This window comes from Ctenopharyngodon idella, chromosome 5 (genome assembly GCF_019924925.1).
Source record: "Ctenopharyngodon idella isolate HZGC_01 chromosome 5, HZGC01, whole genome shotgun sequence".
Lineage (NCBI taxonomy): Eukaryota > Metazoa > Chordata > Actinopteri > Cypriniformes > Xenocyprididae > Ctenopharyngodon > Ctenopharyngodon idella.
Genome location: NC_067224.1, coordinates 23,752,883 through 23,776,490, shown reverse-complemented (window position 1 = coordinate 23,776,490; position 23,608 = coordinate 23,752,883). Strand labels below are relative to the sequence as shown.

At 35.8% G+C, this 23,608-nt stretch overlaps 2 protein-coding genes across 5 annotated transcripts; one reads left to right on the top strand and one right to left on the bottom strand.

Moving 5' to 3' along the window:
* Positions 1-1,032: 1,032 nt before the first annotated feature.
* On the bottom strand, positions 1,033-15,750 carry hsd20b2 (hydroxysteroid (20-beta) dehydrogenase 2). Its single transcript, XM_051894235.1, has 15 exons — positions 15,449-15,750; positions 14,268-14,314; positions 13,520-13,595; positions 9,045-9,054; positions 7,391-7,569; positions 6,047-6,093; positions 5,287-5,362; positions 4,832-4,942; positions 3,579-3,646; positions 3,428-3,472; positions 2,336-2,370; positions 2,168-2,249; positions 1,975-2,040; positions 1,748-1,897; positions 1,033-1,527 (listed from the first exon to the last, which is right to left on the bottom strand). Exons 1-15 carry the CDS (start codon positions 15,618-15,620, stop codon positions 1,390-1,392), a joined length of 1,302 nt encoding a protein of 433 aa, XP_051750195.1. The 5' UTR covers positions 15,621-15,750; the 3' UTR covers positions 1,033-1,389.
* Positions 10,572-23,506, top strand: LOC127512363 (E3 ubiquitin-protein ligase RNF144A-like). 4 transcript variants are annotated; one of them, XM_051893191.1, is made up of 4 exons: positions 10,572-10,753; positions 21,556-21,624; positions 22,011-22,064; positions 22,746-23,506. In XM_051893191.1, exons 3-4 carry the CDS (start codon positions 22,050-22,052, stop codon positions 23,217-23,219), a joined length of 489 nt encoding a protein of 162 aa, XP_051749151.1. In that variant the 5' UTR covers positions 10,572-10,753; positions 21,556-21,624; positions 22,011-22,049; the 3' UTR covers positions 23,220-23,506. The 4 variants fall into 4 exon arrangements, with proteins under 4 accessions (XP_051749151.1, XP_051749152.1, XP_051749149.1 ...); XM_051893192.1 differs by lacking the exon at positions 21,556-21,624 and adding an exon at positions 10,838-10,906; XM_051893190.1 differs by lacking the exon at positions 10,572-10,753 and adding an exon at positions 21,338-21,465.
* Positions 23,507-23,608: the final 102 nt, after the last annotated feature.

Genomic DNA, 23,608 nt, shown 5'->3' with positions numbered 1-23,608 from the left:
CTTCATTGCCTTTTCCTTTATGCTGAAATTATAATCCTCTTCCATCCTAAAGTGTGTTCATGTCACATTATGGAAAAGCAATAAATACATTATGTATGTAAAAGTCATAGCCTACATTATAAACAAGTTATTATAAAGTAGTTATTGTGCTCCAGTCCAGTCCTATGAGTCTTTTTCACATTTCCAAATTTAGAACACCGAAAAAATTATAGCTACTTAACTGAACAGATATTCCTCATAAAAAGAATTTGTGCCCTTTTGATCATGTGACACTTGAGCGCAACAATCAGAAAAGAATGCAACAGTGCCTGCCCCTTAATTCATCGGTATTTTTTTCATTAATTTTTCCCATAGCGATTTGTTAAACAGTTATAAGCCCTGAACCAATCAGCTACAAGGTGAATCACAACAAACTTTGATTTGAAGCAAAAGAGTTTTTGAAAATCAGACACAACTGTGTGTGCTTAACAGTTTTAGTGAGGGAAAGAACTACAATCCCATGAAGCATTGCGAACAGCATAATCATTAAAAATGATTTTTTATGTTGATTGTATGTATAAAAATATGTTTTCAGTTTATTCCAAAATATGCATATATTACAAACATTTCAGTATTTTGAGTGTAGGGAGATTGACTCAATTACATAATTTGCAGTGCTTCATGGGAGTGGGCGGCGCTAAAGAGCTATTATGAGTGTGTTGCTTTTTTTGATTCTCTGATTGGTGTAATTTTCTGTACAGCATCATGGGTAATGTAGTTTTTCACCAGGATTTCCAATGTTAAACCTGATTATTTTAAAAATAAGCTGAAATAATGCAGGCTGGCGGCTTCAGCAGAAGTAGATACCATGGATTAACAACCTTGTAGCTCACAGAAGGTCTGTCTTTAAAGGTGTATAAGTTATTGAGTTTTACACTCTACTAGAATAATTTCTGAAGGATCATGTGACACTAAAGACTGGAGTAATGACTGCTGAAAATTCAGCTTTGCCATCACTGGAATAAATTACAATTAAAAATATATATTCGAATAGAAAATTAAAATTAAATTTATTAAATTGTAATAATATTTCACAGTATTTTTGATCAAATAAACACAGCCTTAGTAAGCACAAGTGACCAATGTCATTGAACTCTGTGAAAAGGCTCCATAGGTTAAAACTGCTGATTCCTACATGAATACACTCTTGAATAGATGTTAACTCTACATAGACCTTAGATCTGCCTACTTACCAGAAAATGTATATGTGTGTGTGTGTATTTGTCACTATTGTAATAATGCATCTGATTACTGCCACTGCAGTAGAAACAGTTGTGTGTATAGTTCTTATTAATATCATTGGGCATATGTTTGTGTATTATGTTCATCTCTGTGGTCCACGGGTTTGTATCAGTCCTGTTTGTTGTTTGTCTGCGCCATCCTCTCCTTTAATTTCGGTTCAATGCTACGGGCGAATTTTGTCATGCGTTCTACACAAAAGGACGTGAGACGCAGCCAGCCCGGGAAAAAAATGGACAGAGCAATGTGCTGAAACAACAAAGGATGGTAAGTTATCTTTTTTTTTTTTTTTTATAATATATTCAGATTTCTACATTATTTAAATAAAATAAAAATTTCTACTACATTATCACACAACCCTGCATCTTTATATAGTACAAACTGTTGAAATGTGTATTGAGGAGGATAGAAAATTGGTATAAAAGCTGCCGTCCCACACTGTACAAACTGATTTGTGTGTGGTGTTTACCTGTAGTGCATGAGTTAAACATCCGCTTGTGTATGTTGTGTAACCCACAGTGTTCAGAGCATCTCTAGCAAATGAAGCAGCACTTTTAACCAGTGGATTCACTGGCACATTATGAGTCATATTAGTGGAGACCATAAACGGGGCTACACACTGGACAGAGGAAGAGAAACAACATCAAGGTTTGGCAAACAATTTATGTACAAGATGTTTACTGGTACTGGGCTTACTTGAACCGTGATTCCTCTTGACCTGTATTCTGCATGCAGACAGCGAGAGAAATATGTAACAAATATCTGGGTGTAAAAGAAGAGCAAGACACACTTTAGTCACTTTAGAGTTGGTGTTTTTATTTGTGCAAGGCTGCATTTTATTCAAATATTTAAGCAGGTGAAATTTGGTTTGTGTGTAACAAAGTTGTACCTTAGTGGCAGAATACACTGACACCATTGGCTGAGGCTGAGAGGCTGCCTCTGATGATATGTTTATAATAAGGCCTTTCCCCCTGAGAATAAACACAAGCCCTCAGTTAAAGCATAAACATAGTTTTCATAATTTCACGGATAAGATCAGGGCCGGCTGTGTGTTTACCTTTCAATCATTCCTGGCAAAATGAGTCTGCTCATCTACAAAACAAAACATCATTCATTATCATCAACAAAACATTATCATCAACATCGCTGTTGTCGTCGCCTCTTTCAGTATCAGAATCACAGATGAATGTGCCATTTTAATATTTTTGCGGAAGCCATGATCAATTTATTTAGTGAATAGAAAATTCAAAAGAACAGCATTTATTTGAAATGGAAATCTTTTGTAGCATTTTTAATGTCTTTTAATGTCACTTTTGATCTGATGCGTTTGATTTAATGCATCCCTGCTGAATAAAACTTTTACAGTTTTTCTCGATCGCTAACACACTATAACTGATTCAGTTGGCACAGTTTCCCAAATCATTCATTAAGTTTGCAAAACAAAGACACATTTCTCAAAATGTTTAACACATTTCACCTGTTTTCACACATGTTCCAAATTTCTTTAAGATTTCTGCAAAACTACACAAAAAATGCCCTAATTTTACACAGGTTTGACCATGTTCTCCATTATAAAATAAACACATATAATTAACTCATGGATAAATGTGTGCTGTTTCACATTGTGATGCTTGAGTTAACATTAAGTAGCAAAACTGATGGCACACCAATCAGAATCTCATGATAATATAAATAGAAGCACAGGTGATTGTGCTTTAGAAAATGCATCCAAACACTGGAGAGAGAGCTGAAAGAATCAAAAAATCATCAAAACAGGGTTTTTAATGCTACTTACACATACAGTATAATTACAGTACACAGTAACAGTACTTCAGATGAGTGAAATTTCACTATTCTATGTACAGTAAACTGTAGCACATGTTCTACACCCCCAAACTCATTTTCAAATTATATATATAGTATGTGTGTGTGTGTGTGTGTGTATGTACATATATAATACATATACATACATACATACATACATACATATGTATAGTATTTTTTAAATGTGCATATGAAGGACAAAATGGCACCCATTTTTTAGAATGACCTATGTATACAATGTATGCTGGTACTATGTCAAGATGATATATGAGATATATTGTATAACAGACCATGTTTTAACAGGTTCACATACAGATATTCTTACCTGAGTGACAGAAAGTATGTTACAGTTTATCACTTGTGTGATTCTCTGGAAATAGAAGAAAGAACTTTATATAATCACTCTCATACAATGGATTTTGGATTACAATAGAGTATAAAGTCAAGCTGTGTGGTGTAGAAAAAGTATTTCAGACCTGGTCTGGATCAGGAACATCCAGGAAATTTGCCAGAACCCCAATATAGTTCATACCTACATTGTTCACTATGGAGAGAAGAGAATAAATTAATAATTTATACACCTCTCTTCAACTATTTATTGTATTTTATTATCCTACTTGTTGACCGCATAGATCTTCTGCTAAGAAAACAGATAATTACATTCATACATTAGTGTTTACGCTTAAAAAAAAATCCTATTTGCTATTTACAAATTTGCCCCAGTCACTTACACTGAAATAATGAGGCAGAGATAGAGTAAATACTAGTCCAACCAAAAGGTGATGATGATGCTATTATTCAAATTATTATTAACTGCTGATTAGAGTAAAATATGGGGGAAGAATGACCAAGCATACAGAAAAAGAGTAGTTAACATTTAATTTAAATTTCCATTTTCATTTTTCAATTTTATTTGCGCTTATAAGCGCTTTTCACATTACACATTGTTTCAAAGCAGTTTTACAGAAAAAAATATTTATATAAAAGTTATATTTTTATAAAACCTCAGTGGCTTAAACTTATAGTCCACATTTAGCAGTTTAATGTTTTAAGTGTTTAACCCTCAGGTTGTGTTCGGATCATTTTCTTTTTCCTGAAAATGCTAGTTAACGTTATAACTACCCCCCCCCCCCCCCCCCCCCCCAAAAAATGACCAGCCTACCAAAAATTGCTTAAAAATCTCTCGTTATGCTATATTATCACAAAATATTGCATTCAATCTTTTTTTTTGTCAACTTGTTTTCTTTCAATTAGGACAAGTTTTGTATTTCTTTTTGGATCTAATTGATTGTAGGCCTCCTTTATCTGAGCACCTAAATTTTGGAGCAAAAAAGCATTATTTGTGGGTAATTTTGGCAATATTCAATAAAATTTTAAAAATATTCTGTACAGTTTATCACACTAGTGTGCTTTAATGTTTAACCAGGAAGTTTGTTTTGAAATGCTTTTATCTTGTACAAAATGGCACAAAGTCACACTTGTGACTATATATAAATATGATCAATCAGTTCCAAAATGAAATATAAAACCTGTCTTAATTGAAAGGAAACAAGTTGACAAAAAGATTAAATCTAATATTTGGTGATAACACAGCACAAGGGTTAAAAAAATTGGTTCCAGAAATGAAAAATATTTATGCTATGACCCCTATAAGGCTTGTCAAAATTCAATTCATTCTTTTACACCATCCTCACTGCATTGTACACATCATTCTTGATCATTATCTTACCCAGAATTCCGATCTCCATGCCCATTAGCTGTTGTGCGATAGCTGGGTAGATGGAATGGCCTTCTGTAAAGTCTGTCTGAATCACATGTGTCTGTCGCTTGAACCGAGACTCTGGAACAGAGTACAAAGCTGATTTATGCTCTTTTTTACTCTGTAAAAATAAAACTTTGTTTTTCCCCACAGAAAACTAGTCTGTCTAGAAGAACACAGATTAAAGATTGATTACAAAATGAGCTGAATATCAGACTATTCTTTTGGTAGCATATATGCAAATATGGTCCATGACACTTTAAAACATTATGGCGGTGTTCAGTCATATTCCAAACTCTCAGAAAATGTGGTCAAGATCATGCACACAAATGGATTTATTTCTGTTCTGATAACAGATTTCATTTCTTTGAGAAGTTTTTTTTTTTTTCTTTCTTTCTTTCTTCTTCACTTCCACTGTAACTCACCTATTTCTTTGGCAACGCTGTTAAGCTTTTCCTCCGAGCGACTGATCAGGACAATGTTTAATCCTCGTTTGGCAAGCTAAGATACAAATACACACAAAGAAACACTATATATGTGTATGTACTGTATATGAAATTTTAAGTATTGTGATTATTGCTATCTTTTACAACTTTTTTTTTTTTTCCTTTTTTTTTTTTTTTTGTCCATAGAATGAAATCCATTGTGGAAGTCAATCACAGGAGTCTTTCACTGTTTTGATAAGAAACACAAGAGTGCAAACACATTGTATGATAGACATCCTCTCATTAATCAGACTACTTTCCTCTTCCTTGACTGAGGACAAGAACAACACACCGTCACAGCCAAGATACAGCCGGATTATAGTCTGATAAAATACTTGACCAAATCAATGCAGATTTTGCCAAACGGAAATTACAAGTTCATCTGTATCCTCTAAGATATCAGACTTACAAACTGGTTTGTTATGGCAATTCACCTATATAGTCAAACACTGCACTAAAATTGCATTTTAATGACAATTATAGAGCAAACTTGACACTTCTTTACTTAAAGCGATGGCTAAGGGTGCTTTAAGACATCAAATGCAGTCAAATATTGCATGTAGCTTTAAGGAACCCTAACTATGCACCTCAGATAAATGGTAATTACAAACTACAAAGATATGTAGTGAACGTTTTAGTATCAAAACAGATGCTATTACACCCACGTAATTGTTTTCAAAAAACAGAGTTATTTACTGACCTCTTCAGCATATGCTCGACCAATCCCTGATGTTGCTCCAGTTACAACTGTGAGAGACAGAGGAAAGTTTTGTGAAATTTGTCGATTTCAAATATCAGCACTGTTTCCTCTTTGTGTTCTACTGTCAGTTATCAATAGACCACCCAACTTTTGATTATGCCTGCCTGGACACATTTTAAGTAAACAAGAAAAAGTCTGACAAGGCAGCAATGATGAGTTTCTGGTTGAGCTGATACCCTGAGCAGAACGTGTACTGTACTGTACTGGTCAACCAATGCAAAAGAACACCCCCGCAGAAAAAATAGCAACGCAGGTCACAAGCACAATCACATGTTGTGCTTTGGACACTAGATGTTGGTGTGACGCCCCTTCATGCTGCTTAACCGCAAACATCTGCCCTGCTCCAGCAAGACCTTGCTGCCTCACGTGCCTGCCAGACTCCCCGTGGTCCACCAGCTAATCCAGAAGGGTTCTGCTGGTTAAAGCATGGTCCACCAGCTGGACCAGCAGAAAACTTGTGCTGAGCAGTACAAACCGCATACAATTTATGCTGGTAAACATTTTTTTTTTTTTTTTTTTTGAATCAGCAGGAGCAAGATATCAATTACTATCATCTAAGTCTAGTTAACACAGATGAGTGGCAAAACCTGATACTTTGACTTACTCAAACAAAAATGCATGTAATGTTTCCTGGTCTCATAAAATCCCTGTATAGAGCAGTACAGCAGACAACTTTACTTTACATTTACATGAGTAAATTAGTTTAGGCAGCTCATATAAGACAATGAAATAATTTAGAACACCAGCATCAGTTTCTTTGTATAGTCAGTTTCTATGAATAGTGATCAATTCAGTTGGTCACTAGTAGTTATTCATAAAAAAAAAATATATAATATATATGCTAACAGTAACAATTTAGAACGACGCTATAGTGATAACACATGAATAATTGTATCTAATAAACAGAAATAAGTAGTACCTGATGATTAGTTGCTAGTAAAACTAGAACAGGTGCTCAACAACTGACATGCATAGGCCTATATCCCCACAGAATTCAGTGGCAAAATGTGTAATTTGTAATAAACATTGGTATAGATACTTGTCACTATTGTGATTAAAAATATCAAGTATTCATAACGCAAAAATAGATTTGGTGAAGGGACTAAATGTTACAACGGCTTGCCATAGACATTTACAGTGAAAGAATAAGCAGATGACAGACAGGCACTTTTATTTGTCTTAATTATTCCTGCCACTGTACTGCATCTACGAAACAATTGATAATTTTATCATAACAGGATAATGAGAAAGGAATCCACTCTGCAGCTGTGAGGAAAGTCTTACCAGCCCACTGCCCATATGTCTTCAGGTCCGTTTGCCAGATCTCAGAGACCATGTACGCTTTGAATCCATGCCAACACTGCCATGACCACCTCAGCAGGTAATATGCAGCCGTAACGAAACCGATGCAACACAACACCATTGAAGAACAGCTGCACTCTGAAATGTCTCCCATCTCACTTCTTTACATCTGTGTCATAAAATGACCTTCTTCTGATATGGTTCAGAGTTTGGAGTTGGGGGAAAAACTCCACACACACATATACACTCTCGAACGCTTACTTGCATGCTCCTCCCATTGCGCTTGAGGTCTGGCCGTCATTGGTCGGCAGTAGCCTATAGAATAAATTGAACCTCGAAAGCGTTACTCCGCCTCGAAACAAACACGTAGTTCGTGTTAAAAGTGAGTCCGACCCCTTTTACTGTATGTACTCTCCACATCTACCTGATTATGTTTATTCTCTTGCCTAAGTGCGATGTTTGGAATATGATTCGATAAATGAATGTTATGTGGTCCGACCTGCCATTCATAAGTTTATCACTTCTGAATGACACCCTGTTTGAACAATTTATTATTGTACGAAACAGATAAAAAGCCATGGACCACTCCTGATTGTAGACTTACTCAGAGATATTAAATCACAAACAAACGCTAAACTTCAACATTGCTGTCATTTCCTGATCATTTGTGAACATTGACAAGTTTCACGGGAACCACCCTGAGTGATGTATAATGCACTATTGTGTTTATGAGTGTTGTATAAATGTAAAATATGGAAATAATTAGTAGGTCTTTGTCTGTCGAGAGGTTAGACCGTTAGGGTAGGCTAGTTGTGGATGGTGTAGCTATTCATCTTTGCCACCACAGAAATAAATTACATTTTAAAACTATTTTTACTATTTTTGATCAAATTAATGCAGCTTTGGCGAGAATACTTGTTTCAAAAACATTTACAAAACATTAATTATTCCACAATTTTCACCATAGTCTTCTCTTTAGAGTATATTAGAACGGTGTTGTGCTGAATTCTGACCCCTGCCAGATTATTATGCCCCCTGAGTCCCCCCTATAGTTAGGTTAGGATTAGGCAAGCAGGTAGCTGCCTCAACGAGGGGAGCAATAATTTTTCACTTTATGTATACTGCCACAGTGTGAGTAGATATAAATTGACAGATTAAATTAGTTATTATACAATAATATGTCCTGCCAGAACATACAGGGACAGCTTGTTCGAATCGTTCGTTTATGTTTATTTAAACACAAGATGGCGATATTGGCTTGTTTCTTAGCCCAGTGTAACGCTCCTGTTAAGTCTTAAGTCATTTTAAACAGTTACAATGTATTAAAATGTAATAAGTTATTTAGTTAGGCTAAATACTGTCAGACTTGTATGACAGACCATCAAAACTTGACAAATACAATAATAACAATTATATCTAATACAAAATATTTTCTTGTAAAAATACACTGCTGTATTTTTAAATAATTAAAAATGTTAATATTAATTATTTTTAAGATGGGAATATTACTGACAAAAAAAACAGTTGCTTATAACTAAAACTTTTTTATAACTAAATTCTAAATGCAGATCATATCACTTTAAAAAATAAATAAATAAAAAAAAATCTGTGAATGCCATTCTGCCCCATAAATGACAGTTTATAACCTGAACAGACAATAAATCTTGCACTCACTGTTAGTGTCAGACAGTTAATGTGATTCCCACCCTGTCATATAATCAGTTGGAAAGCAGTGAAGAAAAAGGTCAAATAAGGTTGTGCTTAAGATTAATGAGTAAAGACAAAGTGAAAGCTACATGGTTCTGTGGTATTCCCCTTCTGTCAAGCTGTGCTTACAAACAGGAACGTACAGCTTCAGGCACAGACAAATGTACAGTGTTTATGATCTGCCAGTGAAGAAGGTATTTGTTTGATTTTTTATGATTTTTTCTAGTTCTCTTCACTCTCTACAAGTTCTGTTATCATTGTGAACAAATGGCTCAGTGGAAATTGACATTTGTGAATTCATGACTTTTTGACTAGGAATAAATAAATTTTATCTCGTATTAAAAAATTAGGCATTGACTAATTGGCCTTTTCCTGACTGATTTGAAAACTGTGACTGTGTTGAATATGCATGTTTTAATATGCATGTGTCCAGTGGCTTAAATAACACCTTATTTTACTCTGACCAGTATTTCTCTGTATTGTTCATGTTTCTCAGTCTATCTATGTGGAACAGAAAAATTTAAACCATGAACAGTCCAAAGGTATAGTGCTTTTATTTTATTTTATTATTTTAAATTAATTTCATTTTCATGAATTTGTGCAATCTGCCCTCACTATAACACTCTAGGATGGAAAATTTTATTTTAGCACACTCAAGGGATCAGCACTGAGTGTAAAACTATTTTTCCAAAAAAAGCTGCAATATGTATCGCAATATGTTGCTGGTCAAATTATGTAGTAATACAGAGAATTTTATACAACACTTCAATCTTAGATATAATAATAGATGCATAATAATATTATAATAAATAACTTTTAGGCACAAATTTGCCTTTTGTTTTTTGTTTGTTTGTTTTGCTCAGTGAACAAAAATAATTCAATTGAAGCCAGCACAATTAATCACTGCATTGCATCTCCAACCAACACACAGTAGCCCTGTTACTGAATGATTCAGTGTTTTGAACGAATCAGTTGAGTGAATAATTCAATGACTCAATCATAAGGACAGTGGCTGTGTTCAAAACTGCATACTGTATAGCAGGTAGGTCTACTACATTTGGTTTTAAACTTGCTTCACAACCATTAAAAAGTATGTTCTAAATATAATATGAATGTGTATAGTATGAATGAAATTTGTATGTACTACAGTACATTTACCATGTTGTCACTGTCATGTGACCTACGGAGTCAGTTGCATTGCTTCATATTCATGACTGAAAAAAAACCAAAAACATTTCAAATGAAGAAAAACATTTAAGAGAATGTAACCTGCAGGTAATTTAATTTCATTATTTGAATCAGCAACAAGAGTATCTTGCAGATTTATTGTAAAAGCTGCAGTGAATCTAAACTTTTTTCGACGATGGAAAAGTACCACAAAACATATAGATTATGGTAAAGAAGATTAGGTGCAGTAAAACAGATACACAATAACACCATTCATGAGTGGTCAGACTGAGCCAGAATGTAAAGGGATAGAGCCAGAACTTCTGGCCAGCAGATGTCGCCATATGAACCCGAATCATCCGTGTAATCGTTGGCATCTGTTAAATTTTTCAAGATGAAGACAGCCAAACAACGAGATATACAGTAATCCTTTCTCAGATGAAAGTTAATTTTTTGGAAAACTGTCAACAGGTAGGCCTATCTATTTTATTTTCTGTATAAAAACTGAAAGTGAAAGAAGCAGGACTATTGGAATTCCCCTTCAATCTGTTTAAGCGTACAGGAAATAAACAGAAACGTTTTGTGTCTCTACGCACAAAGAAGAGTCCTACAGAACACTGTCCGGTACGTATAAGCCTACATTTTACTTATAGTTATTTGCTCTTCTCATACATCCTGTAGTAGCCTAAGAGTCCCTGAATATAACTCAAGACTTCTCGAATTCACACTTGTAGGAAGAATCTTGTGTCTTTTGGAGCGCATACAATATCATTTTTGATGTCACTTGTAGGAAGAAATAATCTTTTCTTGTTGGCAAAAACATTGATGTTATTTTACACCTTAGATGTTCTTCTGGTGTTCTAAATTCTAATTTTTTATAATGTGGATCATTAGTGGTACAATGGCTTTGTGTCAGTGTCCTCAGTATCTCTGCCAGCACAATTCTCAATTCCTTTCTGTCTTTTTCATTTCTAATCCGCTGGCCCTTGTCTACTCTCTCTGTCTCTCAGGTTTGTCATCTGTGAATGTGGTCCAGGAGGATTTGAGCCATGAACGCTCCAAAGGTAGATTGTCCGCGCGAGAGCTCAAAGATCCATCATGACGTCAGACATTTCGCACACGCTATTTTTAGGCACTTGTTCTGACAGAGTAGTATAGGAGGGGAATTAAGCTCTTAGACTTCATTTAGCAAACTATGTCAAGGGGTCTGATTAACTGTGACGCAGTTTTCCACTGATAAGTGTCTAGAGGAGCCTTCCTGGGTTAAAACTTTTAGGATCATTGAGCTATAGCTATCATTTTAGTTCTATTTTAGATGTGAAAATTGTGAAAATGTACCCCTAAGGATACTAGTAAGATTAGCCCTGATACATCTTTTGTAGTTTTGATTTTGTAGTTGAATGAATAAGCTTATGATGTAACTGTGTGAGGGTTAATGCTTCAAATTTGGGTTGTAAAGTACATGAGTCATTGTACTCCAGTACTGCACTTAATTAGGCTACTAGAGCATTATTTAAGGAAAATTGTACTTGGAAGTAGTTTTGAAGCAAAATACTTGTACTTTTATTTCTTTTACTCTTTGAGTACACTGGGGGAAATCATACTTTTTTTACCCCTCAGAACGTAATTGCACCTTGAATTACGTCAATTAGGCTAAATATTTCACTGCTCATTGTGTGTGTGTGTGTGTGTGTGTGTGTGTATATATATATATATATATATATATATATATTATTGAGTTTTATCACCTGGTGTGTCCATAGATCCCCAAATAGTGGGGTAGATTTGAACAGTTTGTTCATCAAAATCACTTGAATGATAAAATCTTAACTGCCTCTTGATTTATAAGTCAATTTATAAAGTTTATAAAAAAAGTTTTTGAAAGTTGTACATTTTGTGGAAATGTTCACTCAAATCTTTAGCTGTTTTTTTTTTAAGTAGAAAAGCAAGTGAATGGAATCTGTTAAGTAGAGCCCCTCTTTATTTTATTGTGTGACCAAATCCCACAAATTCTTTCCCCCTTTCCCAGTGTCCCTTTTGTCAGCAGTCTGATGTTGGCATTCTGGATGGTCAGCATGCGGTCTGCAGGTCTTGCTCTAAATCGAACCGGTGCGTGTTTCAGTTTTGCATGGCATGTCAAAGAAAATGGCCACAGGGCACTTCGACCACCAAATCCTGCATGCTGCCGGACTGTGCGCTCCGTGCTGCCCTCCTCAGCGACACAAGAATCAGTGACCCAGAAAGCTCGGCAAGAGGATGCCCGTACTTCAGGGCCTGTCCGCAATGTCATGCCCTGCTAACACACAATGGGGAGGGGTGCCCTAACATAATTTGTCCCAATTGCAACCAGGAGTTCTGCTTTCGCTGCCTGCGCCCAGAATGCTACGACAATGAGTACTATGATGAGTATGACGATTACGACCATGATGATCCTGAGCCAGAGTTCTGTGTGATAGTGGATAACACTGAGATCCTTCAACGACTGTAATGGATAAACAACATAACTCTAAATAACTCTGTGAGGATAAACTACTAAAAATAACATTTAATTTAATTGATTTAATAATGAGCTGGGGAAAAGATAACACTGTATTTTAATTTCTAAAGAGAATAAAAATGTTTTTACTCAAAGTTATGTTTTTGTCTTTTCTTTTTAAGCCAGAGGTGCAAAAATAAATAGCGTAGATCAAATTATAAACATGATGTTTCAAATAAGGCCTTTATTGCTCTAAAGTGAAGCAGTGTGTGTTTCAGTTCTGCTTGGCATGTCAGAGAGAATGGCCATGGGACGCTTTGACCACCAAATCTGCATGCTGCTGAACTGTGCACTCCATGCTACCCTCCGCAGCAACACAATAATCAGTGACTCGGTTAGAGGATGTCCATACTTCAGGGCCTATCCAGGGCTGATTAATGCTGATTTATGCCCTGATTTATGCTCTTTTTTTACTCTGCAAAAATAAAACTTTGTTTTTCCCCACAGAAAACTAGTCTGTCTAGAAGAACACAGATTAAAGATTGATTACAAAATGAGCTGAATATCAGACTATTCTTTTGGTAGCATATATGCAAATATGGTCCATGACATTTTAAAACATTATGGCGGTGTTCAGTCATATTCCAAACTCTCAGAAAATGTGGTCAAGATCATGCACACAAATGGATTTATTTCTGTTCTGATGACAGATTTCACTTCTTTGAGAAGTTTTTTTTTTTTTTTGTTACTTTGTAACTCACCTATTTCTTTGGCAACTCTGTGAAGCTTTTCCTCCGAGCGACTGATCAGAACAATGTTTAATCCTCGTTTGGCAAGCTAAGATACAAATACACACAAAGAAACACTATATATGTGTATGTGCTGTATAGGAAATTTTAAGTATTGTGATTATTGCTATCCTTTACAACCTTTTTTTTTTTCTTTTTTGTCCGTAGAATGAAATCCATTGTGGAAGTCAATCACAGGAGTCTTTCACTGTTTTGATAAGAAACACAAAAATGCAAACACATTGTATGATAGACATCATCTCATTAATCAGACTACTTTCCTCTTCCTTGACTGAGGACAAGAACAACACACCGTCACAGCCAAGATACAGCCGGATTATAGTCTGATAAAATACTTGACCAAATCAATGCAGATTTTGCCAAACGGAAATTACAAGTTCATCTGTATCCTCTAAGATATCAGACTTACAAACTGGTTTGTTATGGCAATTCACCTATATAGTAAAACACTGCACTAAAATTGCATTTTAATGACAATTATAGAGCAAACTTGACACTTCTTTACTTAAAGCGATGGCTAAGGGTGCTTTAAGACATCAAATGCAGTCAAATATTGCATGTAGCTTTAAGGAACCCTAACTATGCACCTCAGATAAATGGTAATTACAAACTACAAAGATATGTAGTGAACGTTTTAGTATCAAAACAGATGCTACTACACCTACGTAATTGTTTTCAAAAAACAGAGTTATTTACTGACCTCTTCAGCATATGCTTGACCAATCCCTGATGTTGCTCCAGTTACAACTGTGAGAGACAGAGGAAAGTTTTGTGAAATGCAGTGATGAGTTTCTGGTTGAGCTGATACCCTGAGCAGAATGTGTACTGTACTGTACTGGTCAACCAATGCAAAAGAACACCCCCGCAGAAAAAATAGCAACGCAGGTCACAAGCACAATCACATGTTGTGTTTTGGACACTAGATGTTGGTGTGACGCCCCTTCATGCTGCTTAACCGCAAACATCTGCCCTGCTCCAGCAAGACCTTGCTGCCTCACGTGCCTGCCAGACTCCCCGTGGTCCACCAGCTAATCCAGAAGGGTTCTGCTGGTTAAAGCATGGTCCACCAGCTGGACCAGCAGAAAACTTGTGCTGAGCAGTACAAACCGCATTCAATTTATGCTGGTAAAAATTATTTATTTTTATTTTTTATTTTTTTGAATCAGCAGGAGCAAGATATCAATTACTATCATCTAAGTCTAGTTACCACAGATAAGTAGCAAAACCTGATATTTTGACTTTACTCAAAAAAAAAAAAATGCATGTTATGTTCCTGGTCTCATAAAATCCCTGTATAGAGCAGTACAGCAGACAACTTTACATTTACATGAGTAAATTAGTTTAGGCAGCTCATATAAGACAATGAAATAATTTAGAACACCAGCATCAGTTTCTTTGTATAGTCAGTTTCTATGAATAGTGAAAATATATAATATATATGCTAACAGTAACAATTTAGAACGACGCTATAGTGATAACACATGAATAATTGTATCTAATAAACAGAAATAAGTAGTACCTGATGATTAGTTGCTAGTAAAACTAGAACAGGTGCTCAATAACTGACATGCATAGGCCTATATCCCCACAGAATTCAGTGGCAAACGTAATTTGTAATAAACATTGGTATAGATACTTGTCACTATTGTGATTAAAAATAAAAAGTATTCATAACGCAAAAATAGATTTGGTGAAGGGATTAAATGTTACAACGGCTTGCCGTAGACATTTACAGTGAAAGAATAAGCAGATGACAGACAGGCACTTTTATTTGTCTTAATTATTCCTGCCACTGTACTGCATCTACGAAACAACTGATAATTTTATCATAACATGATAATGAGAAAGGAATCCACTCTGCAGCTGTGAGGAAAGTCTTACCAGCCCACTGCCCATATGTCCTCAGGTCCGTTTGCCAGATCTCAGAGACCATGTACGCTTTGAATCCATGCCAACACTGCCATGACCACCTCAGCAGGTAATATGCAGCCGTAACGAAACCGATGCAACACAACACCATTGAAGAACAGCTGCACTCTGAAATGTCTCCCATCTCACTTCTTTACATCTGTGTCATAAAATGACCTTCTTCTGATATGGTTCAGAGTTCGGAGTTGGGGGAAAAACTCCACACACACATATACACTCTCGAACGCTTACTTGCATGCTCCTCCCATTGCGCTTGAGTTCTGGCCGTCATTGGTCGGCAGTAGCCTATAGAATAAATTGAACCTCGAAAGCGTTACTCCGCCTCGAAACAAACACGTAGTTCGTGTTAAAAGTGAGTCCGACTCCTTTTACTGTATGTACTCTCCACATCTACCTGATTATGTTTATTCTCTTGCCTAAGTGCGATGTTTGGAATATGATTCGATAAATGAATGTTATGTGGTCCGACCTGCCATTCATAAGTTTATCACTTCTGAATGACACCCTGTTTGAACAATTTATTATTGTACGAAACAGATAAAAAGCCATGGACCACTCCTAAATGTAGACTTACTCAGAGATATTAAATCACAAACAAACGCTAAACTTAAACATTGCTGTCATTTCCTGATCATTTGTGAACATTGACAAGTTTCACGGGAACCACCCTGAGTGATGTATAATGCACTACTGTGTTTATGAGTGTTGTATAAATGTAAAATATGGAAATAATTAGTAGGTCTTTGTCTGTCGAGAGGTTAGACCGTTAGGATAGGCTAGTTGTGGATGGTGTAGCTATTCATCTTTGCCACCACAGAAATAAATTACATTTTAAAACTATTTTTACTATTTTTGATCAAATTAATGCAGTTTTGGCGAGAATACTTGTTTCGAAAACATTTACAAAACAATAATTATTCCACAATTTTCACCATAGTCTTCTCTTTAGAGTATATTAGAACGGTGTTGTGCTGAATTCTGACCCCTGCCAGATTATTATGCCCCCTGAGTCCCCCCTATAGGTAGGTTCCCAGATAGCAAACCAACCTTGAATCAACGTGAATCAATGTTAAAGGGTTAGTTCACCCAAAAATTAAAATTTTGTCATTTATTACTCACGCTCATGTCGTTCCACACCCGTAAGACCTTCATTCATCTTCGGAACGCAAATTGAGATATTTTTGTCTAAATCCGATGGCTCTGTAAGGCCTACATAGGGAGCAATGACATTTCCTCTCTCAAGATCCATAAAGGTACTAAAAACATATTTAAATCAGTTCATGTGAGTACAGTGGCTCAATATTAATATTATAAAGCGACGAGAATATTTTTGGTGCGCCAAAAAAAAACAAAATAACAAAATTATTTAGTGATGGACGATTTCAAAACACTGCTTCAGGAAGATTCGGAGCGTAATGAATCAGCGTGTCGAATCCGCAGTTCGGAGCGCCAAAGTCACGTGATTTCAGCAGTTTGGCGGTTTGACACGCGATCCGAATCGTGATTCGACACGCTGATTCATTACGTGGAAACAATATCAAATCAATCTTGCTTTATGTACAGCAAGATTCTAAGCCAGTTAAATGTCTATTTCTACTCATTTCAATCAGAGACAATGTAAGGGCTGCAGTTAATATGGTTTTTAATGACAAATTCACTTCAGTTGAACTTCCTTCAGTTTACATACTTCCTTCAGTTTACATACAAATGTATTTATTTATAACCACACACTGTTTGAACAGGAATTAACATCACATTCAGGAAAAACAAGTGGCTGTAAAAATGGCATTTCATGGTGACAAACAAATAGACCTGGTTTCACAGACAGGGCTTAGGATAAGCCAGGATCAGACCTTAGTTCAATTATTTAAGTAGCTTTTATAAACATGCCTTAGAAAAGTGTTTATCTTGAGACAAAACAATGGCAGTGACATAATTTAAGATATGTTTTCAGTTAAAACAGTTCAGACATGCATTTTAGTCTGGGACTAGGTTTTAGGGATGCACCGATCCGCCTTTTTCACTTCCGATACCGATTCCGATACCTGGGATTCAGTATCGGCCGATACCGATCCGATATTCAAGTAATAAGAAAAGTGCTAAATTACCTAATAAACTGTATGCCTCACTTAGGGCTGTGACGGTCGGCATGACAACCGCGCCACCGCGGTCGTGGAGTGTCACCGGCGGTAGTGTGGCGTGTAGGCATATATAATCTCAAAGGTCGCGTTAACCGAAAATTTTCCGTCATTGATGGACTTTTTTTTTAGCAGTGACGGAAAAAATCTGCAGCCTGTCCGTCATTTTGACAGATTATGTAACTTGTAACTGTAATTCCCACCCCTGTCCAGTAGGTGGTGAGTGTGCTTCAGTGTGGCAGCAGAGCGCGAGTTCAGTCTCCAGAATAAAATGAAAACGATGCGTTTGATTACACACACCCAGTTTGTCCATTTTATTATATATTATATTATAATACTTATGCTTACATAATTAAGTTTCTAATCCATTTTGTTTTATTTTTCTTGCTGCTTACTTAAGTTTATGGTCAACGAATGGCTTTTCTGAGGTATACGTGACATTGTTTACAACACTGATTGAACTGACGTGATACAAATTTCGGTAAGCTACTGTATCTTTCAACATATTTTTTTGATATTCATTCATGTTTATTTCCTTCTGTAAAGTAGTAAAGAGGAAGAGATGATCGTGTTCACGATCCTCAAAAAGTGTTGAGATGAGATGAAAGATGAAAACTGAAAAGTGACGCAGACTTTAACCTTTTTTTTCATAATACTTTCTTTTCATAATATAAATAAATGCATAGCCTAGGCCAATTTGTTTATCCTATAAGTTTGTGAATAAACATGAAAATGTGGACGAAATCAGAAGCTATTAAATGAAAAATGAAAATAAAAATGAAAATGATGCAGCAACATATGATAGATAGGACAGAACAAAAAAATGCTATAAACAATCTTTCATTGTGCAAAAGTAATATGAACGGCTCCCATACACAGCGGCACAAAGCGCTTAGGCGCATCCCGTGTGCAGAATGATGCGCTTGAAGCATCATGGAGTCACATTGCGCAGCAGCAGCGCTCCGCATTGAAAAGTTCAAAGCACAAAGTGAAGATATATTGATGCGTATTGTATTACCGGTATCTTGATTAAGTATAGTAATATAAACATTGATTCATCTTGGAGAGTTTCAGTGTGTTGACTGTTGTAACCGAACGCGACGCACAGTTTGAATGCTGAATGGAGAATGACTGACAGCCGCAGCGGAGGGAGGCATTTACGTGAACTTTTAATTTAACAACTTAAATATTTATCTGTACCTCTTTATGGTGCTTTTTAATGTTTGTGTGCCTTTTGTGGAGCTTAACAATAACAGAATAGTACACGCACAGTATATCGGATTTGGATCGGTCCCGTCCGGCCGATACCCGATCCGGCAAAAATGGCATTATCGGAGCCGATACCGATCTGAATATCGGATCGGTGCATCCCTACTAGGTCAAGCCTTGTCTGTGAAAGGTGTTAAGTAGTAAAGAAAAAATACATTATTGGCATTCATCTTGAGACAAAACAATAGCAGACAAATTTTAAGATGTCAGTGCAAGTTACTTTCAGTTAAAACAGGTCAAACTTGCATTTTAGCAACAATTATTACAAAACAGATATTTTTTCAGAGAAAAACAACACAAAAATCACATGCATTTGGGATGGCATAAAGGTGAGTTAATGAAGATCTGGTTTGGATAATTCCAAGTCTAAAGTTTGTTAAAGAGGATAACATGCAAGTCAATAAACAACATGGATTTTACTCACATCCAACATTAGTAATTCATTAACAACTATATCAGTTGTTATATAGAAATTACTTACCATGTATTGCAAAGTGTCCTCGGTTGTCAAACAACATTGAAAAGCTTTAGGTCCTAAGAGGAGAAACATTTTTACAGCATTAGTGGTCGAAAGTTGTTTGCTATGTCAATTAATTAGTTGTGCGAATACTACTATTATAATCTACTATTTCTACTAAAATCATGATCATGATTTATACTAAAAATATCCTAACATTTTTCCCTGGACGAAGCAAAACACCAAGTTAGGCAAATGTAACGTTAGCTCACAATGTCTTTACTTACAGATTTGGATCATCATTTTGGGCACATGAAATCAGAGCTAACATGTCAAAGACAAATAAAAGAACAGACAAATATTAATTTAAAAGCTTAACTCAATATTAATGCAGGAATCACGCGCACTTCCCGCCCACAGCATTTCAAATATCTCGCGCTGCATACACGGTAAAGGACGCATTCATTTTAAATTCGATTAATTACGATTCCGTTAGTATTCATGTTCACAAACAACGTTAATTAACTGTAAAACACACATTCAAACGCTGCATTATCGAATATATAAAATAAAACAAATTTCCAAGTTCAACCTACCTTTCAGTCCGAGAAAATAGATCGATTCGAGCAGAAAGTTCAAGACGCTCGTGCGTCGTGACGTCAGAAAAACGTCTGATGCGGGATCCTTAAAGTGAAGATGTGATGTTTGAGTAGTTGTGAATTTACTGTTTAAGTTGAAAGAGTGTAACGTTATTATAATAATAATGTCCAGCTGATTCATCTCACTGACTTTATTAAATTTTTATTTATATTTATATTTTTATTTATTTATTTATTTATTTTTGTGGGACTAGACCAGAGGGAAGGGTCATGGGGAGCATGAATGCTAATGTGAATAAAGTGTTGAATGAGGGGACAGATGAATTGATATGGGGAAATGAAGCTGACCAAAAATCAACATTGATTCAATGTTCGTATTTTTCAACACTGAAAAGCATTGAAATATCAACGTTGATTAAATGTTGTCTTTTTCAACACTGAAAAGCATTGAAATTTCAATGTTGATTCAATATTATTTAGCATTGAATTTTCAATCTCAACCAATCTGCTGGTCAAATTATGCAGTAATACAGTGAATTTTATACAACACTTCAATCATAGATATAATAATAGATGCATAATAATATTATAATAAATAACTTTTAGGCATAAATTTGTCTTTTGTTTTTTGTTTGTTTGTTTTGCTCAGCGAACAAAAATAATTCAATTGAAGCCAGCACAATTAATCACTGCATTGCATCTCCAAACAACACACAGTAGCCCTGTTACTGAATGATTCAGTGTTTTGAACGAATCAGTTGAGTGAATAATTCAATGACTCAATCATAAGGACAGTGGCTGTGTTCAAAACTGCATACTGTATAGCAGGTAGGTCTACTACATTTGGTTTTAAACTTGCTTCACAACCATTAAAAAGTATGTTCTATATATAGTATGAATGTGTATAGTATGAATGAAATTTGTATGTACTACAGTACATTTACCATGTTGTCACTGTCATGTGACCTACGGAGTCAGTTGCATTGCTTCATATATAGTTCAATTGAAGCCAGCACAATTAATCACTGCACAATTAATCATTGAAGAAAAAAAAAACATTTCAAATGAAGAACAACATTTAAGAGAATGAAGGTAAACATTAATTTTGTGATTTTGGTTGACTGTAACCTGCAGGTAATTTAATTTCATTATTTGAATCAGCAACAAGAGTATCTTGCAGATTTATTGTAAAAGCCGCAATGAATCTAAACTTTTTTCGACGATGGAAAAGTACCACAAAACATATAGATTATGGTAAAGAAGATTAGGTGCAGTAAAACAGATACACAGTAACACTATTCATGAGTGGTCAGACTGAGCCAGAATGTAAAGGGCTAGAGCCAGAACTTCTGGCCAGCAGATGTCGCCATATGAACCCGAATCATCCGTGTAATCGTTGGCATCTGTTAAATTAATAGTATTTTTCAAGAAAAAGACAGCCAAACAACGACACATACAGTAATCCTTTCTCAGATGAAAGTTAATTTTTTGGAAAACTGTCAACAGGTAGGCCTATCTATTTTATTTTCTGTATAAAAAATAAAAGTGAAAGTGAAAGAAGCAGGACTATTGGTATTCCCCTTCAATCTGTTTAAGCGTACAGGAAATAAACAGAAACGTTTTGTGTCTCTACGCACAAAGAAGAGTCCTACAGAACACTGTCCGGTACGTATAAGCCTACATTTTACTTATAGTTATTTGCTCTTCTCATACATCCTGTAGTAGCCTAAGAGTCCCTGAATATAACTCAAGACTTCTCGAATTCACACTTGTAGGAAGAATCTTGTGTCTTTTGGAGCGCATACAATATCATTTTTGATGTCACTTGTAGGAAGAAATAATCTTTTCTTGTTGGCAAAAACATCGATGTTATTTTACACCTTAGATGTTCTTCTGGTGTTCTAAATTCTAATTTTTTATAATGTGGATCATTAGTGGTACAATGGCTTTGTGTCAGTGTCCTCAGTATCTCTGCCAGCACAATTCTCAATTCCTTTCTGTCTTTTTCATTTCTAATCCGCTGGCCCTTGTCTACTCTCTCTGTCTCTCAGGTTTGTCATCTGTGAATGTGGTCCAGGAGGATTTGAGCCATGAACGCTCCAAAGGTAGATTGTCCGCGCGAGAGCTCAAAGATCCATCATGACGTCAGACATTTCGCACACGCTATTTTTAGGCACTTGTTCTGACAGAGTAGTATAGGAGGGGAATTAAGCTCTTAGACTTCATTTAGCAAACTATGTCAAGGGGTCTGATTAACTGTGACGCAGTTTTCCACTGATAAGTGTCTAGAGGAGCCTTCCTGGGTTAAAACTTTTAGGATCATTGAGCTATAGCTATCATTTTAGTTCTATTTTAGATGTGAAAATTGTGAAAATGCACTCCTAAGGATACTAGTAAGATTAGCCCTGATACATCTTTTGTAGTTTTGATTTTGTAGTTGAATGAATAAGCTTATGATGTAACTGTGTGAGGGTTAATGCTTCATGAGTCATTGTACTCTAATACTGTACTGAATTAGGCTACTAGAGCATTATTTAAGGAAAATTTTACTTAATGTACTTTTGAAGCAAAATACTTGTATTTTTATTCCTTTTACTCTTTAGGTACACTGAGGGAAAACATACTTTTTTCACCCCTCAGAATAATTGCACCTTCAGTTACATCAATTAGGCTAAATATTTCCATGCTCATTGTGCGAGTGTGTGTGTGTATGGAATCTGTTAAGTATTGCCCCTCTTTATTTTATTGTGTGACCAAATCCCACAAATTCTTTCCCCCTTTCCCAGTGTCCCTTTTGTCAGCAGTCTGATATTGGCATTCTGGATAGTCAGCGTGCGGTCTGCAGGTCTTGCTCTAAATCGAACCGGTGCGTGTTTCAGTTCTGCATGGCATGTCAAAGAGAATGGCCACGGGACGCTTCGACCACCAAATCCTGCGTGCTGCCGGACTGTGCACTTCGTGCTGCCCTCCTCAGCAACACAAGAATCAGTGACCCACAAAGCTCGGTGAGAGGATGTCCATTCTTCAGGGCCTGTCCAGGTTGCAAGGCCCTGCTTACACACAGCGGAATAGGCTGTCCCAACATTGTCTGCCCTCATTGTAAAACACAATTCTGCTTCCGCTGCTTGCGCCGTTGGTGTCCCGGGATAAGGAATGTTGACCACATTGAGTTTCTTACCCGCGGACTGGCCTTTTCTATAGGTAATGAAATGAGACCATGTATCGTGGTGGACAACAAGCAGAGTCTCACAGAACTGTAGCGAGAAAGTTATGATTATGAAAATTTTGAATGACACTAAGCTAAACCCGGCCAAATTAAAAATGTCCAGTTAAAGCCTACTCTATGTGATTCACTGTTTAACGTTATTGTTACTAACATTGTTATTCTTGAACATGTTCAAAAAAAGGTAAATAAAAAACTCTCACTGTACTGTTCAATGAAAGTATCCTGGATGATTTAGAAATATTAAGATGATCTCTTTTTTTCATATCTGATTACATTATACTATATAACAATATCAATAAACATCTTTAAAAAATTATAAAATCTTTGTTATTACACCAATTTTATTTATATAAGGAACAACAGAATTTAAGTTGTTATTCACTGAAAATCTTTTGCTTTTAAAAAGCTGAATTTAAGCACTGC

Bases quoted from the DNA above. Each gene is read 5' to 3' on its own strand.
- hsd20b2 (XM_051894235.1), bottom strand. From the start codon at position 15,620: ATGGGAGACATTTCAGAGTGCAGCTGTTCTTCAATGGTGTTGTGTTGC. The intron at 6,094-7,390 runs GTAAGACTTTCC...TGTCTCTCACAG, and splicing joins GACATATGGGCAGTGGGCTG to TTGTAACTGGAGCAACATCA. The intron at 1,898-1,974 runs GTAAGCCCAGTA...TCCTCTGTCCAG, and splicing joins CAAGAGGAATCACGGTTCAA to TGTGTAGCCCCGTTTATGGT.